Source organism: Chroicocephalus ridibundus, chromosome 1 (genome assembly GCF_963924245.1).
Source record: "Chroicocephalus ridibundus chromosome 1, bChrRid1.1, whole genome shotgun sequence".
Lineage (NCBI taxonomy): Eukaryota > Metazoa > Chordata > Aves > Charadriiformes > Laridae > Chroicocephalus > Chroicocephalus ridibundus.
In genome coordinates, this window is record NC_086284.1 from 146837991 (window position 1) to 146857343 (window position 19353).

At 40.1% G+C, this 19353-nt stretch overlaps 1 protein-coding gene and 1 long non-coding RNA gene across 14 annotated transcripts in view; one reads left to right on the plus strand and one right to left on the minus strand.

The window, feature by feature from the left end:
* The window catches only part of ABCC9 (ATP binding cassette subfamily C member 9), a 79767-nt gene that overhangs the window by 12095 nt on the left and 48319 nt on the right, over positions 1-19353 (minus strand). For 6 of the 13 annotated variants that reach the window (XM_063357635.1, XM_063357643.1, XM_063357628.1 and 3 more), the window contains 13 exons: positions 18256-18294; positions 16597-16698; positions 15097-15181; positions 14510-14590; positions 13376-13513; positions 12774-12899; positions 12113-12209; positions 10518-10765; positions 9414-9562; positions 8559-8628; positions 7576-7733; positions 4596-4688; positions 1988-2090 (listed from right to left, as the gene is read on the minus strand). In XM_063357635.1, the coding sequence (XP_063213705.1) occupies positions 1988-2090; positions 4596-4688; positions 7576-7733; positions 8559-8628; positions 9414-9562; positions 10518-10765; positions 12113-12209; positions 12774-12899; positions 13376-13513; positions 14510-14590; positions 15097-15181; positions 16597-16698; positions 18256-18294 (1489 nt within the window). The remainder of the gene's footprint in view (positions 1-1987; positions 2091-4595; positions 4689-7575; positions 7734-8558; positions 8629-9413; positions 9563-10517; positions 10766-12112; positions 12210-12773; positions 12900-13375; positions 13514-14509; positions 14591-15096; positions 15182-16596; positions 16699-18255; positions 18295-19353) is intronic. The other 7 variants (XM_063357667.1, XM_063357695.1, XM_063357726.1 and 4 more) reach the window with 3 other exon arrangements.
* Positions 1078-12098, plus strand: LOC134526166 (uncharacterized). The gene is made up of 3 exons (XR_010073905.1): positions 1078-1173; positions 10153-10224; positions 11323-12098. It is a non-coding gene; the product is annotated as an uncharacterized LOC134526166 (long non-coding RNA).

The window sequence follows — 19353 nt, forward strand, 5'->3', positions numbered from 1 at the left end:
AAAACAAATCAGGTCCACTCTCTACACTCCCCTTCAGGTCTTCTCAAACATGGGTTTGCCTCCCCAGAAAAGAGAAGTATCGATGACTTCGCAAAGTCCATGAAGAATTTGTAAAGGTAATGCACATGTTTTATGGGCACAAGTGGGCAGACTGACTTAAGGTGCCTACATCATGCAATGGTGAAGGCATCCCCAAGCCTGCTATACACTCACGGCCTGCAGCGAAACACCATATGGTAGTGTGGACTCCGAAGGCAGTGCAGCTGTGTAGTTGTGGTGCTGGAAACAAGCTACTAAACCTTGCTACTGCCACAGCGCTTTGAGTTTTGGAGTGACTCCATGGTAGATACCTGAAGGATCTCAGCTCTGTTGCATGGTGATGACTTGCTTTACAGAAATTGCTATGTAGGCTGTATGAGAAATATCTGACTTCTCACAAGCTTTGCAGGAGCTCCGACCCATCTTCTTGATGTGTACCTCAGTTTTGAAATGAATGCCACATGTGATCTCATGTAGTTGTCAAGGTGCCTGATTCATGAGACTGCTGAGATTCCCACTCTCCCACTGCTCTCTGCATTGTGTTTACTTTGGATTACAGGGTTAGCATTTTCCGTCCATTTTTTTCCTCCTGTCTGATAATACCCTGCCGGGAATCTTTCCCTCTGAGATTTGAACCGAGGACTGCCTAGTTCAGCTCTCCATAAAAAGTGTTGATGAGCAGATGACAAACTTGAACTTAACGTCTACAGGGAAGTAGAAGCCCAATGGCCTCGAGTCTCCATCAGCAGTTGGGACAGGACTTCACAATTGCTATTAAATCCTACAGACATTTGAGTGATCTTAGTACCACTGTGCCATTAGGCAGAGCTAAATGAACTATTCCTTGGCAAGATCACATCATTTCCAATGCTATGATGAAGTGATGCATAGTCGTGGATCAAATTCATTCCGCGCGTAAGCAAGTCTAAGACTGTGAGACATTAACAGGCATTGCCACAGCTTATTCCAGGATTGGCTGTTGCTCTGCTATTTATCTGTCTTTGATTTGGAAGCAAGTTCAGCTCGATCTTGGATGCTGTAGGAAGCTGAGAGCTTCATGCACAAGGGAAAGCTTTGCCATCATAAGAAATGGAGCACAACTTCGTTGCTCCACCAGTGTACTGGGAAGTGAAGGTGAGACCGCAGCCCTTGATGTGAGGATTAATCATGCCTGTTACTATTAGCATCTAGCAGAATCAGGTCACTGCTCTGTTTATTCAGTGCTTTTTTAGTGTCAGATGAATAAGGAAATCACAGTGACTTTTCTTGCCTCTTCTTGCTTTGCAGACGAGGAAAGTTCCTCATGTGCTGCCCCTGGAGAGCCCCCCAAAAAGCCAGGAGCCTGTCTCACCGGCAGTGGCTGCATTGTGCCCTACTATCATTTGGTTTTCAATCGGAGTCTAGTTCTGCCAACTTTTGTGATATTAAACACTAAAATCACAAACAGTATGGCCTCAGAGCTGCAGTAAGGGCACTGCAAAGGAGGGGTTTAAATTACAGCTGTGGGATTAAACCCGGTGCTGGAGAGATACCTCAGGACCTGGAAGATCAGTGGTGCCTAAAACAGCCCTGGCAGAATGATGGCACAGTTCACAGAGCTACTAAAAGGCCATGCTCTGCTTTGAAAGCAGTTCCTGCTGCAGCAGGTCTGCAGATGCTGCACAGTAGTAGAGAAAGCCTTATTTCGAGTTATGTAAATGTTTGTTCTTGCACTCTCTTCAGACGCTAGACATCACAACAGTAAAGGATGAGGGAGACTTGTATTTTCTGGCCAAGAAAGCTGAAAAAACCCTATGGGTTTAACATAAACAATCCTGATCTATTTTAAGGAACAGTGTGTATAATCTCATCGCGAGATTAATTCTCGTTATTATCTTCTCTGCATCAGGCAAAGTCTCTGTTTGCTTCCAAGGTTTCAAAACCATGGCTGGAACTAAACTGAACGTACCGTCCTGACCTCCAGCCATCTGTTGGCAGCCGATAGAAATAAGTAGGCAATGTTGTTCGTGTCCGTTAGTTCCAGCATACGTTGTTTAAATCTGGCTTCATGCCTGCCAAGAGCAAAGTTGTTATATTACAACACATTACACACTCATACACAAAAGGATGAAGCATTAAACCCTTCTCTCCCTCCCCTCCCCCCAGACCAAAACTTTTTGCCAAACCTTGCGTTAGAAACTCTTCCCTAAGGACGCATACCTGCTGCCAGGGCCCTCCTAGCGACACGTACAGCGGGGAGGAATTTCTTCAACAAGCAATTATATTGCACTGGATGTTGGATCAGAGCCTGTCCCCTAAAGGCGACTGCAATGCCAGCGTGCTAGAGACAGGTTTTACTTCCCACAGCGTATCCACTGTTACAGCTGCAGACTCTTGGCTGCTGCAGCCTTCCGGGCCTCTCACAGGTGAGCACCGCTGTGGCCCTTCACTTCTTCCTCGCATGCAAGAGCAGAGGGCTCACCTGTCAGCTTAAAAGCTAATTTCAGGAGTTACCTGGCCAGCTTCAAGAGCCTTCAACTAATGTAGACTATAGATTGATCAGTAGATCAATACCTTTCAGCTACTCAGCTCAGTTGGTTCCTCGGCCAGTCACACATTGCCTAAGCAACTCGGACAGCTACGGCGAGGGAGAGCCATCGAGCGTTTCTGAATTACAAAAATGAGTGGTCTTACCTCCACTATCACTTGTTTCTCTCTCTTCCCATGTAATGTCCTTCATGTTTAAAAAAAAACAATGCAAGGATGTCAAAGCACCTAAGAGCGGAGGTACGCTTTCGGAGGGAAGAGGGAAATCTCTGTTGGTGTAAGTGTATTAAATTCATGGCACCTTGCCGTACTTTAGGTATTACCGTCCCCCCCGCCCCACTCCTTTTCCCACTGATACTTTATTTCCCTCTGCACAGCTTGTAAACATGGCAAGCAACATCCCCAAAACAACAACTGGTAACAGTAATGACGTGGGGAGGAGCAAAGATGCACTGAATATCCTGCTCGTCTGCCTTTCTGGCAGCAAAACTCCTGTTTTCCTAATGGAAAATCTGACGTGCTCAATCTGTATCTTTTCATCCACGTCCAGCTCATCTTCTGGGCAGTTTTAGACTTTTATCCTGTCAGATGACAAACAGCAAAGGTCACTGAAATTGCGTTCTGATCCAACTGTGCTACTTTGTGGTAAGTTATGTGAGGACCTGCTCTACTTTACCCTGGAACATACTGAACTCAGACTGCAGAGGATGACTAACAGGACTATTAGTAAATATGAGCTTGCTGACAAAAACCACCGGAGACTTCAAGTTTGGTTGACAGTGGAGCACAGGCAGGGAAATGAAATGGCTTAGGTTAGCACCAGCGTTCCTGGAAAAACCAAGTGATGGTTACGATGCCTAGTCCTTTCACAGTGCTGCCTTCTGCTATCTGCCATCCAAGCCCACACTGCTGTTTTGTAAGGTAGAAAAAAGTTGAATGACTCCCAAGAAGTGCTAAGCTCCTTCATCTTTCTCAGGAGACAGTGTGATTAAAGGCCACTCTGAACGTTTCAAGAAGCCCTCAGCATGCACCAGCATGCAGCCTTAATTATGATTTACTGTTTCAATACACCGTTCTGGTTGATAAAGCTTGTTACATTTCATGTTGACCGCTTTCTGACATCTCTTCAACACAGCAACGTTTTTGCTTGTCCTGCCACAGGACGGTCCTTACTGCGCCACTCTGAACTAATAGCCTAGGTCCTAAAGGTAGCATGAACTGATGAAGCAGTCTTAAGCTGATCAAATAGGTGTGTAAATAGCATTCCAGTGAGATCTGCACCTGTCCAAAATTCTACAGCGTACAGAATTAGCGCAAGTTACGCTTACTGGGGAGCAACATCAAGCTGGCACTTTGACCGTCATGCCAGCTATGATGTAGTGAATATACAGGGAGAATTTGGTCTGTATTTCATGTAGTAAGTAGAATAAAAAAATATATGCACAGAAACTTGGAAAAATTCTCTGAATCATCAGGAATTTATTTTTTGATTTTGATTGACAAGGCTAGGTTTTAGACTATTAAGATCAAGTTCTGTTCTGCCACAGTTTTCTTGGAAAGCCTCCCTCGTTGCATACTGACTTTCATTTGGCGAGCACTGTAATGATGTTTCCCTGCCTGAGGAGCGGGTTAAATACAGAAGTGATTCTGGGGCGCTTGGATAGCACAGCTTGTAGGATACAGTGGGGGCTCTGAAGGAGCGGTGCCCGTTCCCGGCAAAGGAAAGCTCCCTGCTGTCCAAGCAAGGCGTGGTTAAACTAGATACCTTAGAAGTTTAAATACTGTATCCTAAAGAAATCATCATCTTTAATTCAGCAGAAAACCAATACGGATCAATTAGTGTGCTACTGAAAATACGCACAAGTGTTTAGAGGCACGGCAAAGCAATGGGAAAACAAACCCTCTTCCCTTTTTGAGATGGCTTAATTAATGTCCACCAAATCCAACAATTTGCCCTCAGACACTCTCCAAGCAAGCTGTATGGGCCAGACCAAAACCCAAGCCTGCCTCTAATCATTTTTTGTACAGACCTGAATGCTCTAATGGTGGTAAGGCCTTCCGCTGTCTCGGAGAAGTGACAGAGTAAAGGTAGCTGGGTGCTGTCGTCAAGTTCCTGGAGGTCCCTGGGAGTATGAAAAACAACAGCAGCCATTACAATATAAACATCTCTCTCTGTAGCAATTTTACTGCGTAACAGACAAGAATAGACAGTTTATGTATTGCACATATTCTTTCCAGGATCAGACAGAACAGCATTTCTATAGTATAGAAAGACACTGACATGGGGCTATCATGTTTCTCTTTTGCTATAGGAGCCTTTGAATCATCTCCCAGCCACCTCCGCAATCTAGCTTTTGGTCACGGCTGAGCTTCTCCTTCTCCCACAGCGATAATGACATTATCACGTCTCTCCTGGATAAAAACCTCCTGTCCATTTTAGCCAGATTATTATTAATTTTGATTCTCAAGCACTCTGATTTATTAATACAACAAATTAAACTCAGAACAGTTGATTTCAAACTTTATAGCGTGTTATTTGCGGCTCTTACATCAGGTATAAAAGAGAGTTTGTGTATCTGCAAGTTTATTTTATTGTGCCTGTGTCAGCTAGTCTAACAAAAAGGGGGCCTTTCCGAATAAACTTTGCCTCATTTGGGGTATCTGTAAGTACCACAACATGCTGAACGTAAAATATAACAGACTACAGCAGAACTTCTATTTGTAACGTTAACATTATTACAGCGGTTGAAATAGAAACAGCACTGACAGAGAAATAATGTGAATGAGACATTTCCTCATTATTCAGCAATGGTATTTTCAAGACCTGCATGGAGCAGTGGTATTTCAGTCTAAAAAGTTCCAGTCTCCTGAAACAGGAATGTTTTCCAAACCACAGAGACAAATACATCTTTCTGTAACACTCTGCCATTGGCATAGCAGCCAGTTGTATAAACAGAAGAGTGGCCAGATCATTAGATATTTAAACTTTTTATTAAAATCCTACTATGTTTGCACACTGTATTAGACAGGCCAGGAGAAATAACTGCTCCATGATGCTGAATGTTACAGTCTACACAACTGAATTTGCTGCTTACGTTTTGATGATAAATATGCTTTTCCAAATTTATTATGGAAAATACATAGAAGTTTTTGAGAGATGTAATGGAAAATACAACAAAGAGTCAAAGTGCTGCAAGAAATACTGTAAATATTTGCATTTCTAAAAATTAGCGAAGCTTATATGCCTGGAAAGTACATGTTAGTTGCAAGTACCTTATAAATACAGGCTGAAGCTATTCCTTTATCCTACATTTCCCAAGACTATTTTTCTAGAAATAAATTGGATTTATTAATTTCTATTGTGTATTGAAAGAACACAAATCAACACTGGATGCTTCACAGGTGATTTAAGAGAGTTTAATTCGAATGGATTTTTTTCTTTTTTTTTAAAAAAAGCACTTGCTGATACATATTTTCCCAGCAAAATGGAAGGGAATAAAACGAATGAGATGATAGATAGTTAGGGACTTGCAGAAGATCAGCAATTGCAGAGCCAATGGGTGCATGTGTATGTGTGTGCTGACCTACAGGGGTGATCAACTTCTCGCTAGCTTGCATGGTATGGCTATTGGTACAGCATGCGGAAAAAACAAGTTTGGAGACAGATGGAGACTACTCTCACATGTAAAATCACGGAGAGAAACGGTAGCATTTCCCCGGGGTCTAATATATCAGATTTTCCCTACTCTTGTGTATTTTAAGTAAGAAGTTTAAACAGTGTGAACTGCTATGTGTAGCAGTACAGGGGGACACTTAGAAGACCATAATGCATTTTAAGAATTAAAACCAGGTCTCCTGATTCCTTAGCCACCTCGAGACCTGGTGTACTGCCACGTACAGCATTAGTTTGGAAACCTGGTGGGGAAAGAACAAGATTTCTCAAAAATCTCAGAGAATTTGAGCAAATTATTTCAGAATTAAACATTTTTGTTTTGTGAATTCTGATTATAGAGCTTTCTTATGAATAAATCTCCTTAGAAATTCTGAGGAAATCTGGTGAAAAGTAGGCTAAAGCAAAGCTAAATTATCGATAAGTTGCTCTGTGCATCTCCTGCTCCATTGATTTAAGGGGAAAAACTGACAAAATTATTTCTCAGGCTACCTAAATAAGAGTATTGTCTGTGAAGCCAACTGTACTGGAACGTTCAGTTGAAAATCACTGTGTCTCTTAACTGGGTGCTACCAAACGGCAGTTAAAGCTTTGCCATGTGCAAAGACAGGGCCAGAAGTGACAGTTGCTAATGACGGTAGGTTATTTTGGCCTCCCTGCAGCTCAGCAGGCACCTTGACAGGTGTTTTCAAGTATCAGAAAGTGGATTGAATCTGGTCAGAAATCTAGCTGATTAAAAAAAAAAAAAAAAGCGTGACTGATTGAATTTAAGAAAAAACTCCAAATGGCTTGCTTAAGATATTGTACTAAATTATATAATGGATTTAGCACTAGAAGCATGACTCTAAGAAATCATGACACTCTTTTTTCTGAAAAACTGTACTCTTTATGGCCAGCAAACCATTCTGAATATGAAATGTTGCTGTACAATGGACGTAACTTTCTGTGGAGACTTTTTTCCCAATACGAAGAATAAGCCGTGACTGACGTTAATCCAGGCAGTTATTTTCCATTCTCTACTAACCCTCAAAAGGTCAAAGAGCAGCTTTGACCAGATGCGAGCTGGCTGAGTTGATTAACAAACTTCATGCTCATCTGACTCTATAGCCAACAGCGTACAAAAGTGATGCAACTAGTGTTACTTCCCCAAATACCCCATTTGTAGTCAGCTCAGCTGGAACCATCCTCCAATGTATGTCTTAAACTCATACCTCAGGATCAAAAGTAGGACGCCATGGCCATTTCCCCCTTATACTAGCTCCTGCAACCTCACATTCCATCACAATTCTTATGTACAATTTTGTTAGAAGAAATTTTCAGGACCATTTTTTAATACGTACTTGGAAGCAACTCTGAAGTACTTCTGGATGAAATAAAACGCTATCCCGAGAGGCACAAGGGCGACAAGGAACCACGGAGTGGCATAGGAAATCATTCCAATGGCTGACAGGCAGAGTAAGGTGGACCGGGTAAGAGACTCCAGGGTAGGAGGAATGTGCTAGAGCAAAACAAAAAACATATGGCAAAAGTCACAGGTAGTTCCACTATGTGCCTTTTGCTATAAAGGACCCTAGGAAAAGTGGAATGATACCCCTGCACTTGTTGAGCTCTTTATATCAGGAGCCTTTATGTTTCTGTGGGTCTACTACTCAAATGTGCAGAGGTTAAAAATGAGTCAGTAGGTTTTTTTCTAAAGGTCAGTGTTTCAAAGATCATGGGGAAATAGGAGCCATTTCCACCTCATTTATATAACAGGCAAGAGAGAAAATTGTTCTCGATATTCCAAATATTTAGAGAAAGAGCATGCTCTTTCTCCAAGCCTTTTAATTTTCCTTCCATGTTCCCCATCACTCTTACATTCAGGATTATTGCTCATCCAAACATTTTAATTCACAGCCATAGTGAAAGCAGCCTTTCCTCTCCCTGAATGCTCTAAATTCAAATGTGCTACAGCCAGGATGGAACGTCTATTTGTCATGCGTGTCTCATATCGTTAAAGTTATTATCTTCTACCCTATTTCCTCTTTTGAGCCCCAAACCTGGTGTTTTGCTAATCCAGATCTTCTAACAGAAGCAACCACTCTGTGTATGAAGAAATTGATAGCCACCATCTCTCACCATGTTTATTCTAATGTTTACCTGCTCTCATTACTACAAATACATGTACTTTATATTTTATCATTTAATATCATCTATTATTCCCAGAGCCTGTTTTTCCTATGCCTTTCTCTACTGAATATTTTAATATATCTTATTCAGTAGCTAAGTGAAAATTTACAAAGCCAAGATGTACTAAAACAGAATGTATTGATACATCTGATACCTGATCAATGATATTTGTATCAGCAGAGAAGCGATTTAGAATTAGCCCCAACGGAGTCATATCAAAGAACCTGTTGAAAAAATTAAAAACAAAAAGTTACCTGAAAAGGAATTCCAGTTTTGGATAAAAATCCTGGTCAGACAGAACACAGAGCTGTGTCCAGCCATTTTCTAAAACCAAGAAGTAAATATGAATAACGTAACAGATCATAATGTCTGCAACCTGACTATCTAAATGCTTCTCTTGGCATTCCCATCCCCCCCAGACTTTTAAATCTCCTCTTCCAAAAACCTACTGTCTTGCCTCCTGCTCTTTCATCCACGGTCCCTCAAGATTGATGATCCCTTCCAAAGATCACAGCTGTCCCTGGCTGCTACTCAACCCCCTGCACCAGGACTCAGTTGTTTCATGAAAGCACTGTGATAACTGTATTTGATATGCAGGCATCCTTTTGGCCAACCTTCTGCCTGTGAGAGACTGTGGTTATCGTGCACAGAACCTGTCCCCAGCCATCAGAAGAAGCCACATCGTTTGACACCATGCCCATTGCTCTGAGCTGGAGCTGGGTGCCCTGGAGCTAGAACCACGCTCGAAGCCTTCTTTGACACCTCAGCCTCGAATGGGGTATCAGCGATCTGACACGTTTCAGCCAGATAAAAAAGGGAGCAGAATTTCACGTATTCCGACATAGATTTTTTTTTTCCCCCTGATTACCTCACTAGTTATTTACACTTTTTGAGGGCTTGAAGGAAACTGGGCAAATACTAGAGCTTTTCACAGCAGTACCCTCCCAGTTACAAAGAGGATGTGCTTTGACTATGTAGCTTTTCAGGAGGAACATTATTTTTGTTGTACCTGATTGGTCCAAGGATGATCTTGTTGAGGAGATTATGGTGTAGGTTCTTGGCTGCTGTGAGGCCCATCCACTCCACAGTCAGGGATGTGATGAGGCAAAGGACAATCCCAGCTCCAGAGAGGATACTGAAGACAGCTACATGATAAGTCTAATAAAATGACAAATACATCAATCCTAGAAATAAAAACATATTTCTCTCTTTCCTACTAGGAAGTTCCCAAGGTACCTGGTACCAATCAGCTATTATGTCACATCACTTATATTACATAATTATATTAATATAATCTTTGGGAAATAAAAAAATTATGATGGAACTGCAATTCATTAACTTCACAAAATTAGCAGACCTAGCAGGTCTAAGGTCCCTCAACCTACTGATCAGTACCCTTCATGACCTTGAAGTGATAGTACTTACAACTGTGAAGATAGATTAACTGAACAAATACAAAAGTATGCAAATTTTTAGCCAAGAAACTCAGACAACCGAAGTAGAACCTCTCAAGAATTAAGGCATTTGAGAGATGTTGGAAAGTTCTACTTTATTAAGTTAAAGCACGACTGAAACTCCCAGAGCAAATCCTAAACTAATCTGCCGGGGCTATAATATGTTTAAGCCTTCTGAAAGTTTACTAAGTGGATTCCAGTAAGATATTTGTATATGAACCAAATTTACAGCTATAAGCAGACTGTATTTAAGTAGTACCTTTGAAGAGGTTTGTTTTTTTTTTTTTCCTGCAGGACATCACTGGACAGCCAGTACTTCGGAAAATCGAGTTATTGACTTAGGTGTTAAAAAAGCCACGTGGAAAGGTTTAGTATGATACTCCTTCCGTCGAAAAGTCAATAATTTTTCTAAGCTCAAGCATGCTTCTGTTTCAGTTTTTCATGTTTGAAAAGATTTTAATTAAATTTATTTTAATTAAAATAAAATTTTAATTGTCTTATGTTTTAGCGTAAACAATTCATCTGTCCCATATAATAATCAATCTTACTATATCTATCTGTCTTTCCAATCTTGCTGGCTTCTAGATGAACAGCAAAAATTACTTTAGAACATTTTTCTGGGTTTTTTTTCCCCTGTCAAGCTCCAAGGTATGGCCCACCTTATTTGTGCTCTTAACATCATCAATGTTCCTGACTTCATTTGCATTGTCCATGGATGTCCATGTAGCAAGCCAATAATCTATGGCTACTATAACTGAGTGTTTCAACAACTTTGAGAAAATCATCAGAAAGAGCAAGAAAAATCCTCCAGAGGTTAGATATCTCCAGCAGGTTTTCCACGGCATCTTTGTCCTGAGCCTCAAGACAGTAGACATATTATCATCTTCATCTTCTTCCTCTTCTTCCTCTGTGACTCAGAAATTTGATCACATTAGCTTGGATGCAATACTAAGAATTATACCTGGTTTTACTGGATTTGGTTGACTTTTTTTTTTTGTTTTGAATTTTAATGGCAAAATTCAATTTGCCATTTCAAACCAGCAAACACTTCAGACATATATTCATAAGACTTCCCTGTGCTCTTTGAGCAACTCTATAGATTGTCAGTCTTTGACTTGTTACAGTTTTGTTAATAAAATATTTTTGTAAGTCAGACCTTCAGTACTGACTCTTTATAGTAAGAGACTAGGCCTTTCCCAACCCATTCAGCTACAGCAGAGCACTTTGGGTCACATGGAAGATTCTAGAAAGCTCTCCAAAGCTTTCTGTCCAGAGGCTCTGTCATCTGTTGCATGAGAGAGTTCAATTTTCCCTTCATTCAAGAATACTAGTTTTGTCTATGATCAAGTGCTAATTGTTCACATTATACTGAAATACAATTAGTGAAAGACTTCTGCTGTGGGAAATAAGTATTTCATAGGTGCATAAACATGACATTTAAATTCTTCTTTTTTTTCCCCACAGGTAATAAGAATAAACACCTCACAGCCTTGCAGGCTGCACTTGGGGAAGAGAAACGTTGACCTTGTCTTGACAACCCTGAACTGACAGCATTTTCATTCATTTCTGATTTTGAACACTAAAAATGAATTAGTAAGGCATGTTCTTGATGGGTCTTGTTGCCAGCTTCCAGTATCCAACCATTCTGCCCCCAACCCACTTTAAAAGTAATGTGAATCTGAATCTGCATCTCTAAAAGCAACAGGACTTGGGGGGAACAAGAAGCTAAGCTTGAGAACAAAGCCTAAAGCGTCTTCCATAAATAGTCTCAGCTAGAAAAATAGCAGGTTAACTCCATATCCAAAAAGGAACTGAAAATTGCTACAAGTTTGATCACATGGTGGTATTTCAAAAGCCCAAAACAGACCATTAACAGATATCTCATGAGGGACAGGGCTACAGCTGATCTAACATTATTATGCCAATGACTAGGCAGAGCTATCTCAATTTGCTTAATTACCATTCTTACTGTTTTACTTCTATCTCACCCCTCAATACTTCCAGGCAGGGTGAGTTAGCAAGGAAATAAACTTGTTTTGGTACACACTTTATCTCCGCACAACATTTGGAGAAATCTATGGAGAATCCTTTAAACAAGTCATATTGTAAACAGGTCAAAGTATTAGATTTTCCACTGTTATTACCAAGTGTCATTAACATCTTCATACTTCATTGCTAAGAACTTCCAGCTATTCAAATGGAAAGGCAATGAAACGTGGTAATAGAGTAAGTAAAGTGAAATGATAAAATATACCTTCATCTTCATCTTCCAGCTGTGATTTAGATTCTCTGGGGTACATGGCCCTTCTAAGGGTTTTTCTCTCAAGAGTAGTCTGGTCAGCTTCCATATCCTGCAACAAGGAAACTTATTTTTTGATTTGAGAGCTTAGCTGTCTGCCACTGTGGTAGCACCAACAGTAACCTCAAAGAGACTTTATTTGGAACATTTAGCTCACAGAATGGAAAAGCACAGTATTTTAGGATTTATCTTTCAACAAATCCTGCTTTGTCCATTTCATTCCCTCTCTCTTTCTTCCATTCTTTCATTCCCTCTCTTCTGGAATGATAAAAGCTTCAAAAATAGTTTTTAGAGAATCCTAAATGCTCATGGCAATAGCACAATAAAAGGCTAAGAGATACTTAGGATGTTGCTTAGTCCACCCTTTGCCCCAGCAGAGGTTCAGTTGTGCACAGCATTTCAAAAGGATGTTTTCCTAATGTGTCCTTACACACCACCCATGATGGATATACCACACACTACCTATTCCAGTCCTTAAAGTTCCTTACAGTTCATGTGGCTTTTTCCTTAATGCCTACTTTAAAACTTGTGTCCTGACATGGTTTGTTTTTTTAGAAACTAACTGAAAACTATTTCCTTTCAGAAAGGTCATCCTTGCCCAAATGCTCCTATTTACCTTTTCCAGCTCTTGATCTTGGCGATTCATCAAGGTTTTCCAGTGTTCATATAGCTCAGTATCCTTGGTTTGGATATCCTTTAGTGTCCCTTCTCGAAGGACCATTCCATCCTTCATTGCTATGATCTAGGGGAGAAAGCACCCAATAGGTCAACTTGGCAATATACCATAAACACAAGAGACTGGATCTCAGTACTGGTGAGATTACCATTATGCAAATTTCTGTGTTCACCGTATTCAGTCTTTGATTAATCACTTTTTACGTTTGTTGACACATCTCATAAACTGCAACTTCTATAAGCCATGCTTATCTGTACTTGTGAAAAACATGGACAAGACGTAAGTAGTAGTCATATTTGCAATTAAGTCACAATTCTCCAGCGGCTTCCAATCAAAAAAACTACACAAATAAAGTAAAAATAAAATTGTTCCTTCTACTATGAAATCCACATTTTGTAGAGTTGCAGATAGCCACATGACATATGGAATTAAGGAGGGATTCTATTACAGAGAAAAATAGTGATCTCATGAAGTGTTATGGTGCTAACTTCAAGTGTATGTTCATCATTAGCAAATTTGCATCATGGTATCTCTTCTCTTACCCAGTCAGCATGTGGTAGATACTGTAACTTGTGTGTCACCAGAACAAGAGTCCTCTTATCTTCTTGGAGAAACTTCAAAATCCCTTCCTGCATTAAATGATCACTTAAGTGAATGTCCAGTGCAGAGAACGGGTCATCCTGCAATCAAATCAAATAAAAAAGAAATTATAAAAAGACACAAGAGTCTTTTAAAATTAGAAAAGCATCTGCCCTTACTAATATTTCATCTCTCTCTAATGACTAACACCTAGTCAGAGGGCTGCACTACAAAACAGTGAGCTAGAATCCATTGCTCCTCAGTTCATAGCAATGGACTCAGTTAACTTTTTGCGTTTAGATGTGTGCAGTGCTGGTGCCACCATGACACTGTGGGGTAATCCTTCTCAGGAACACCTGAACTGAAATTTCCCATCCAAATTTGAAAACGCTAGGATCCAGAGCCAAGTCTGGGCCTAATTTTGATAGGAAACTGGCACAGGAAAAATAGAGTTAAGAACTGTTCTAATTCCCTCCAACTAGACTGCAGATGTGCTTGGTCTTCACTTTGAGTGAGTGTGGCTAGCAATAAGACAACAGTCAGGTAAGGATATTGATATGCAAACACTTTTTCTCTAAGAACAGAAGTCCCTGGTTAATTTTGAGGAGGCTCAAACAGCCCCTTCATGAGCAGTAGCCTCTGGAAATTTCTGACATGCCTTGAAATTAGTATTACTATTAATATTAGGGAAAGTTTGTCTGAAGCCACAGTATTCTGCAGGAGACTACTGAACCCTCAATCTGTCCATTGCTCCCATGTAGTTGTGTTATGGTGCTTTTCCTTGTCAGAAGTCCTGCTGATTTCAGTGGGACTATGTTGACACTAGGTCACCACTGAGAGCAAGCAGAAGTTTGACGATCTGTTCTACTCTTCCACTGTTAATCTCTGTAGGAAATCCCACCTTCATCAGTCTCCCAGTATGTTTTGATGCTGCCTCTGGCGGACGTTTATTTTCTATCTCTATAACTGGGATGTGGAGTTGAACACAAGTCCCTGTAGCTTTCTAAATCTAACATAAATTTTACTAAAGCTAAACAAAAGGAATGACAGTTTCATTACTAACTTTCCATGCTCCATGTGAAACAGAAAAATCTTACCAAGAAGACAATGTTCGTGTTCTGATAGAGTGCGCGAGCTACACAGATTCTCTGTCGTTGTCCACCACTTAAATTAATCCCCTAATGAATATAATGGATCAGAAATATGCATCTTTGAATAAACATTATGATAGGACTTTGGAAATGTGATCTTTTACAATTATACAGAGTTCCAATAAAAATAAAAAGCTTCGTTAAAATGCTAATCCAGTTGATAAACAAACATAATCCTCATATAATATCAGAAGAAAAATGATTATATAGCAACTGATCACGGGTAAGTGTAAATTATGAGGAGCTTCTCTTAGCACAGTGGGCTTCTTAGATTGAAAAATGTAACCAATACTAGCATCAAATTATGAAAACAAAATACGGAGACTTTGATCAAAAAATCCAATTTGAGAAACAGCTGAAGAAGGAAAAGTTTACAATTGTTTTTTGCAGTAACCCCTAGTGAATTACAATTACTTAGCAGGCTGGCAGCCCAATACAGACTAGACTGTCTGAGTAGATATCGAGACTAAATCTGTCTGAGTGACATCTTAATACATAGGCTAAGCAGACATAAAAGCATTCATATTATTTACCCTTTCTCCAATTTCTGTCTGATCACCGAACGGTAATAAGTCAATGTCAGGCTGCAGAGAGCACGCATCTGTAACAGCTTTGTACCTGTAAAAACAACATGGTCGTCGCAATTATTTAACCAGCCACTTACTTTGCTAACACAAAAACCTCCCGCTCAAATTCACTGCCAAGTTATTATGACTCTGTCATGGTTGGATAATTGCAAAAATAAGTAGGGCAAAATGATTATTCCGCAACTAATCACGGAGGATTGTAAACTAAGCATTGTAAGAAATGGCATATTTATTAGATGTCTTTATTGGCAAGCCTACTTTTTAAAGATTCAATTACGTAAATTATTGAGTACATTCCTCCCTATCACAGAGATGTTTTGCTGGACTCTGGAGTATTTGAAGCCATTTTCCAATGAGTTATTATTCTTCCCCTTTAGGTGCCTCTTAATTTACTTCAGTATGATATTACAGGACAAAGGATCCTTACGGTGCTTCTGATCTTGCCAGAACCAGGAAATCACTTGCAGAAACTTGAAATTTGTTGTGAGATTTCTAGGTCTGTGGGGTATCACAGCTGATCTGCTAATAAGCATCTGGGATCAGACTACCTGAGTGGTGTAATTCAGCCTTGCCCCTTTGATAAGAGTGAAGTTAGGCTGATGGATGCAGTAGCTGAAGAATCTGGTCCCTGAAATTTTAGATGCTGGATTTTGCGATATTTGGTCATTGCTAAGTTTTTTTAAGTGGGAGTGGAGTCATACATCTTAACAAAGCACACACTGAGAGGAATGGGATGTATTTTTAATAACTTAAAACAGAGAGTGTTGCCTTTGAAAACATCAGGAATTTGTTTTCCTTAAGTCAAGTCACTTTTTCCACTGCATTTGTTAGCTGACCTTTTAGAAGGACACAAGAAGCAAGTGCTGGATAGGTACAACAGAAGCTGTGCACCTCATCTTTCACACTCCCTTCCCCTGTATTTCTAAGGGAAGAATTAAGTTTATTTCCTTGAGGCACCCCATCTTCATGCATACAGTGTTTTTGTAAAGCGGCTGATCCAATAACTTGATCACAGCAGGATTAGCACATAAACTCAGTGGAAACATGCCTAGAATCCCAATTTCCAGAGTCCTCTGGCAACCTCAGGCTCTCTTAAACAAAACAAAAATATGTCAGTAGTCTCCAAAGACGAGATTCATCTCACCTAACTTTAGCTGCTTGAAAAAAACACATATGGCTTCTGCTGTATTCCGTGGGGAGCCGCTGCCACTTTGTGATTTCTCACAAACATCTTAGACATGCACTCTGCTTAGAGGGGGAGCCTTGAAAGACTAATTTAAAACAGAAACCTTCCACTGAGATGGCTACCGTCAAGTTAGTTCATTCCACCTCAGGGTTAATATGCATTGATATTTTTCAGAATCTACAAATTCCCTCCAGAAGGAGAAGCCAAAAACCTCTTTAAAAGAAGCTGCCAGGTGTTTTTGCAAGGAGGTTGATATTTACCTCTGTTTATTAAATGGGCTCCCAAAGATAATGTTCTCCTCCACAGTTGCATTCAGCAGCCACGGCTTCTGAGCTGCATAAGCCACTGAGTATCTGTTTCTACTGTAGATAGATAAGAGTATTAGTAAAAAGCAAAGTACCCGTATTAAGAAATGTCAGGTTTTAAAAAAAATAAATTTAGGAATGTTCATTCATAAAAATACAAGGAAACACATAGGCAAAGCAACTGTTACAAAAGTGAAGAATTTTAAATTAGATGCTTTTGTTAGAACAGCACCCACTCTCTCCCCTGATGGCAAATTCTGCACTGTAGGTTGTATTCTCTTCTCCTATAAATAGCTGGTACCTACCTCAATTCAGTAACTGCAATTTCAAACCAAGGGCAAATTATAAATAACAAAAATTACTAAATTCTCACAAGAATAGTTATTTGGTATTTTTTTCTTTAACGTCAAAACAAGTAGTGAAAAGGCACTGTTCAAATGGCATTAGGACACTTGACTTGCTGCTTTCTGAAGTTTTAGATTATTTTACATGGTGTGCACAGGAAATACATTTTTCTCAGTGAATGCTTTTTTCCTTTAAGTCTATTAGATCCTCAGTGGACTGACATGATATTGGAGAAGGAAGTTCAATACAAATTGGGAAGCAACCACTACAGTCTCCCAAGTATTTATTAGACATACTTTAAACGTGACTAAATACCTATCAAAATGTGTACAGTAGGGGTATGACTGTTCTTTGCTTCTGGCTGTTTTGCCTATGTATGGCAAAAAAGGTCATGTCATTTCAGACATTTTTCTGAGGTGCCCAAGATGTGTGAGGAAGGAGGTGTGAACTGGTACCGGCTTGTGGATCTGAACACACCTCTACTCCTTCTCAGTCTCTTTGATGATATTGCTTCAAACCACGCATTTGATATAGCTTTGCATGTAAGCATCTAGGATTTGCTATTGAGAGAGAGGGTGCTAGGGTATGAGAAATAGCTGGTTAGAAGCAGTCAGTAGTATCCCAAAAATTTTAGGAGTTTTAGCAGTTCAGTACGCACTAGTATGAAATATGTCCTCAGGATTATCAGGTAGCAAATCATGGTGTGGCTCCCAACTACAGCTATGTGTGCCACTACTTCTCTATAATTTATGACATGTTTTTAGTTTAGCTTGCCTTTCTTTTAAACCTGCAGGCCCTTTCCCTGAAGCCAGCAGTGGAGACACTGCTTCACTTCAGCTGGAGCACAGCTGGCTCCCTTTGCGTTCTGTGTGCCCTGCTCCTTCACACAGCCGTCAAGCTGGGTTATAAGTAACGCGAAACCCAGTGCTGATCAGAAAACATGGAAACACGTGGGAGGGTACACGTAATGATGTCTTATATCTAGAGGCCCGGTCTTGCAAGGTATGCAGCACACTAAACTCCCAGTGATGTCAAACGGGACCTGGGAGCACTCAACATCTTTCAGACAAGACGGAGGTAGTGGTACAATGGCTGGAGAAGATTGGGATCCACCGGATTTAACACAATCTCTCAGTTAATCCTGCGGTAAATGATAATCGACATGGTAAGAAAACACAGAGATGGCTGAAGGGTACAAAGATGAAGGTTTGAGGAAATTCTGAAGAAATGAATGAGTGTATTATGGTACACTAAAAACAGAAATTATACCTTCTGGATGCTTCAAAAGAAGGTTCAGTTTCATTTACACTGTAAGTTATGGTAAATGACATTTAGTGAGCAGGCAATAGAGACAATAACATTTTGTGCAAGTTTCATATACAAGGAAACTGGAGTTAAGTACGTATTTTAAGAACTCAACCTCACTTTGGACTTTTTTGTTCTTAAAGGGAAAATAAACAAGGTCTAATTAAAAGTATATAACTTTTCTAAATACAACAGTTTTGTATCTGTAGTGTTTAGTGGCTAAAAAGGCAAGCTATTTTGTTAGAAACTCTGTTGTAAAAACTATTAAAAATTAAGTTATTAATATTGCCTGGGCATATAAGAGGTTGACAAGCAATAATTTAGCTTCTCCACACAGTTCTGTCAATGACCTGCAAAAGTTGGCAACTACTCTTACATCAAATTTCCCCTGGAGCAAAGATAAGCTTTGCAGATATGATTTTGCAAGGTGCAAACACAGTTTTGAATCAGAACACCTTTTGAACCTGTTTATAGCAATAACGCTGCATCAAGCCATGCATGGCACAACAAAACGTAGGCTTTTCTTGTCAACCTCCACTTCTTAAGGATCATATCCATGTAATTACATTTTGAAGAACATGCAACGGCAGTAATGACATGAATGGTTTTGCAGCTCCCTCTATTTGTTAATTGCCTTCTTCAATGTCAAAGGCATGGAATGGCAATCAAAGCAGTTCTGGACCAGCAATGATGCTCGTGTCCAGGCATGGCGACACATCACTGCAAAGTGCAAAACCTAAAAGAGTAAGTTGATACCAGGTAAATGGAAATAGGCATTAGAAGGGCCTAGAAAAAGGATATTAATGTGTTATTTGCCTGACTTAATAAAAAAGCCCAAATCAACAAATCCTCCCCTCCATAGCCTACGAATCCTCCAGAAGAAGTATTTTACTGCCGAGACAGAAATGTCTGCTTGCCTGCTGGGATACCAGTAACTGCAGCTGCACTCATAAGCAGACGATCCAAGTCTGGCAAAGGGCATAAAAATTCGAATAGCAGAGCCCTTGTAATGCCAGGCTCACATATTAAGCATCTTCCCAAAATGCCAGAACTGAGACATGT